This window comes from Propithecus coquereli, unplaced genomic scaffold (assembly GCF_000956105.1).
Source record: "Propithecus coquereli isolate 6110/MARCELLA unplaced genomic scaffold, Pcoq_1.0 Scaffold305, whole genome shotgun sequence".
Taxonomy (NCBI): domain Eukaryota; kingdom Metazoa; phylum Chordata; class Mammalia; order Primates; family Indriidae; genus Propithecus; species Propithecus coquereli.
In genome coordinates this window covers 1,383,900-1,388,262 of record NW_012148675.1, presented here as the reverse complement: position 1 = coordinate 1,388,262, position 4,363 = coordinate 1,383,900, and the positions used below count along the sequence as shown (strand labels likewise).

Sequence of the window (4,363 nt, the reverse complement as noted above, 5' to 3'; positions counted from 1 at the left end):
TGTAACTTTACTGAATTCATTTATTAGTTCTAACAGTTTTTTGGTGGAATCTTTAGGGTTTTCTAGATATAAGATCAAGTTGTCTGTAAACACATACAATGTAACTTGTTCCCTTCTAATTTTGATGTTTTTTATTTCCTTCGCTTGCCTACCACTCTGACTAGGGCTTCCAGCACTATGCTGTAGAGAAGTGACAAGAGTGGGCATCCTTGTCTTATTTCCAATCTTAGAGCAAAACTCAACTTTTCTCTGCTGAGCATGACATTAGCTGTGGACTTGTCATTTATGGCCTTTATTGTTTTGAGGTACATTCCTTCTGTATCTGATTTTTTGAGAGTTTTTATCATGAAAGGATGTTAGATTTTGTGAAATGCTTTTTCTGCATCTATTGAAATGATCATATGGTTTTCCTTCTTTATTCTGTTAAACGGTGTAGCACATTTATTGGTTAGCATATGTTGAACCATCCTTGTACCCCAGGGATAAATCCCACTTGTACATGGTGAAACAATCCTTTTAATGTGCTGTTAAATACAGTTTGCTAGTATTTTGTTAAGGATTTTTGCATCTGTGTTCATCAGATATATTGGCCTGTAATTTTCTTTTCTTGCAGTGTCCTTGTCTAGATTTAAATTATCAGGGTAATGCTGGCCATGTAAAATGAGTTTGTAAGCATTCCTTCCTCTTCAATTTTTTAAAAGAGTTTGAGAAGGACTGGTGTTAGTTTTTCTTTAAATGTTTAATTCAGGCTGGGTGCAGTGGCTCGTGCCTATAATCCTAGTGCTTTCGGAGGCCAGGGTGGGAGGATCACTTGAGGCAGGGAGATCAGCTTGAGCAACAGAGCAAGACCCAGTCTCTACAAACAATAAAAAAAATTAGTCAGGCATGATGACACTCGCCTATATTCCTAGCTACTCAGGAGGCTGAGACAGGAGGATTACTTGAGCCTAGGAGTCCAAGGCTAAAGTGAACTATGATTACACCACTGTACTTCAGCCTGGGTGACACAGAGAGACAAGTCTCTTAAAAAAAAAAAGTTTTATTCAGCAGTGAAACCATCAGGTTCTGGGCACTTTTTATTATGGATTCAATCTCCTTACTCATTACTGGTCTGTTCAGATTTTTTATTTCTTCATGATTCTGTCTGCCCAAGTCACATTCATGATGTGTAGTCATGCATTTCAAATAAACAAGATTATGTTCCAACATGATACATACTAATAATACTTCCATGAAGCTTCAGGTCAGATTATGAAGTATTAAAAAAGATGCTTACAATAAATTCTTAATAACATGGGAGAGTGCATGTTATAATCTTAGGTGGAAAAAAGAAATCTGAATTGTACACACAGATTGATCTTGTGATGTTTGAAACACATGAGTGTGTAGAAAAGTTCTGAAGCAGATTTTCTGAAATGGATAAGTGATTTAAGAAATTGTTAGTGATTTTTATTTCTTCCTTTGTATTTTTCTACATTTTGTGCATTTTCTAGAAAGAAATCTCTTGTAAACTTTATTTTTTTCTGCCCCTCCCCACTCTTGTAAACTTAAAAAAACTGAAAACTACAACACATTAAAATGAATATTCAGTTCTACAACTTCGGCGAAGATCAATTATAAAACAATCACAATATAATGATAACAATAACAGTTAACATTTGAATGCTTATTAAGCAGGCATTGTTCTAAGGGCTTCACAAGTATCAACAAATGTAATCCTCACCTAGAAGGTACTTACTATTTTGTCCCCATTTAAAAGGGGAAGGAAACTCTTAAATAATAGTGAAATTTTAATTACTTTAGTAGTAGAAAACACTTAAATCTGAACTGCTTTCTTTGTAATTCAATTTACAAGGAATATGATTTTAAAAAGTTCCACAAAATATTTTAAGTAACACATTTCAGCAAATTCATTGACTATCATCATTTATTATGTAGTCAATATATGGGGCCCTAGAATTTGAAATTAGATTCTCAAGTGTAAAACAGGAAAAACCTAGTAAGTAATGAATAGGATGAGTCATCTGTACAAGTGATTATTCTATAAGCACCAGATTATAAACTCTCTCAGAGCTTATATCTACCACACCACTATATTCTTAGGGCATGATATAGTATATTACACATGGTAGGTGCTTAAAAAATATTTGGGGAAGAAATGCGGGTAGATAATTCTAACACTAGGCAACTGAGGAATTATGGAACTATCTAATTTGAATAAATGTGACCTGACTACAACTTCAAAAAAGGATATCTGTATTAGCATATTGTAAGCTATAACCAAAACAATTGTATTGTATGTAATTATGCCCAGCTTTAAGAAAGAGGACAAGTCAACGTGGAGCCTAAGAAAAAAGAGCCAAAAGTTAAAACTTTACCTGGGGGTCTTTTCATTATCTCCAGGGTATAACTGGACTGGACTAGTTGGCAGGTATAATCTTTTAACCTGGAGATTATTACATATATTATGAAAGTAGCCATGAAGATCCCTAACTTAATTTATTCTGACAATATTTCAACTAAGAATCTTCTCATTATATTTTGACTTCCTATTTGGGTTTGCCTATAGTCAAAGAACATGCTAATACGACTTTTATGTTCTACTTACTAGATGGTTATAGTTCTCCAAATAAATTAGTAAACTAAAATTCCAGCCTCTTCTGATAGTAATATGAAATAGTGCCTAAACAACCAATAAAATTTGTTACTGCATTCTTAAAATTGAGTTGTAAGACATGCAAAGCTAAGTACCAGACCCAAGAAAGTGGCAACAATATATCACAGTGTGAAATCATATCTAGGGATACAGCTGGCCTTCTGAGATATCTCCTGTTAGGGAACATAAAGAACTACAAAAAAAAACCCCAGAAATGTAAACATAAATACAACTTTATTCATTGATCTATTTAAATAAAATAAAATTGGGAATACCTTCAGAAAGTTCACTAGTTTTGGATATCTGTTCCAGTTCCCAGCCAAGATGTAACGACTCATCCATACTTTGTTTCTGTGCCATTTCCAAAGTCATATTTTCTTCCATTAATTCTTCAATCTTTTTTCTATCCATATCTCGTTCCTTTTGTATTGGCAGGGAGTAGGGAGAGAAAAGAAAGCTAAGAAACAATACCATTTCAAGCTAATATTTTATTACTTAGAACTTTCATTTATTAGAAAATAATACAAAAACTAAGTTCCTTAAAATTTTCACACTTTAAAGGCAATTATAATTATTACTGGTCACTATACTGAGTAGGTGTCTGACATCCTTTTAAAGTGATCTTTGGAGACACAGTGAAAACTCTTCTTCATAGTCAATATTTTGTTTTAGTGATATAACAAAGTAAGTATAAAGAATTATGCTAAATGTCAGCAATAGCTTTATTTCTGTATTTTTATAGACATTTTTAAATAATAGCTTATTTATTGTGGTCTTGAAAAGTAGAAGACAAAATTAATCAGTAATGCCCTCTGTAACAAAAGCAGAAATTTCTACTACTTCTGTATTTATATAAAGTTGGAAGCATCTAACTTATATAGTTATCTCTTATCTGTTAAAGCCTCAAGGACACTAGCCATCCTGTCATTATAAGGAAATAAGCAGAATGTTAAAATTTTTCCTTAGAGGCCGTGTAACTGATCTACCCCTAAAGCTTACCATTTCCATATCATGAAGTTTAGCCTTCAGTTGTAAGTTCTCTTTTTCTAATTCATGTAATTTATCAGAACGAGCTCGAGTTCCTTCTAGTTGGTCTTCCAACATGGTTTTTGTCTCTAATAAAACTTGATTGTCTTCTTTTAATTCCTATAAACATTTCAAACAGCCTTTATTTATCACAATTGTGTTAATATCTGTTAATTTTTTTAAAGCTCTGGAACATAAAAGTTATTGTAAAAAAAGAACATTAATCCATCTTTATCAACAGTTCTATGCAAGAGTAAAGTTACTGAGTAGTAAAAATATAGTTGAAATTTTCTTGGCTTCATTTTTTCCCCCAGAATTTAAGCTATTATGCAAACAAAATACTCAATACTTATATTAGGATGAGTAATACTACTGTAATTTCACATGAAATTGTCAGGGTATATTTAAATTTCTTAGTCACAAGGATAAGGAACTAAGTACAAGTAGTCTTCCAGATATTTAAGACACAAATCTCCATAGAATCAGGGCTTAATTTATTGACTGAAATGCATTTAAAGATTTCACTGTACTTAGAGCTATAACTTGAAAGTGAAAGGTTTGAGGTTTTTAAGATTTGAACTAAGACTCACATAAAGCAAAAACCAAGGCTCTATTAATACATATTTTACATAAACACCTTAAGGAAATTCTTAAAAATCCCTACATAAGTTTTTTTTTTTT

At 32.3% G+C, this 4,363-nt stretch overlaps 1 protein-coding gene across 1 annotated transcript in view; it reads right to left on the bottom strand.

Annotated features, from left to right (window-relative positions):
* Positions 1-4,363, bottom strand: part of CCDC88A (coiled-coil domain containing 88A) — a 172,323-nt gene that overhangs the window by 77,125 nt on the left and 90,835 nt on the right. The window contains exons 13-14 of the mRNA XM_012649837.1: positions 3,656-3,802; positions 2,932-3,076 (exon numbers count right to left, since the gene is read on the bottom strand). Coding sequence (XP_012505291.1) covers positions 2,932-3,076; positions 3,656-3,802 — 292 coding nt within the window. The remainder of the gene's footprint in view (positions 1-2,931; positions 3,077-3,655; positions 3,803-4,363) is intronic.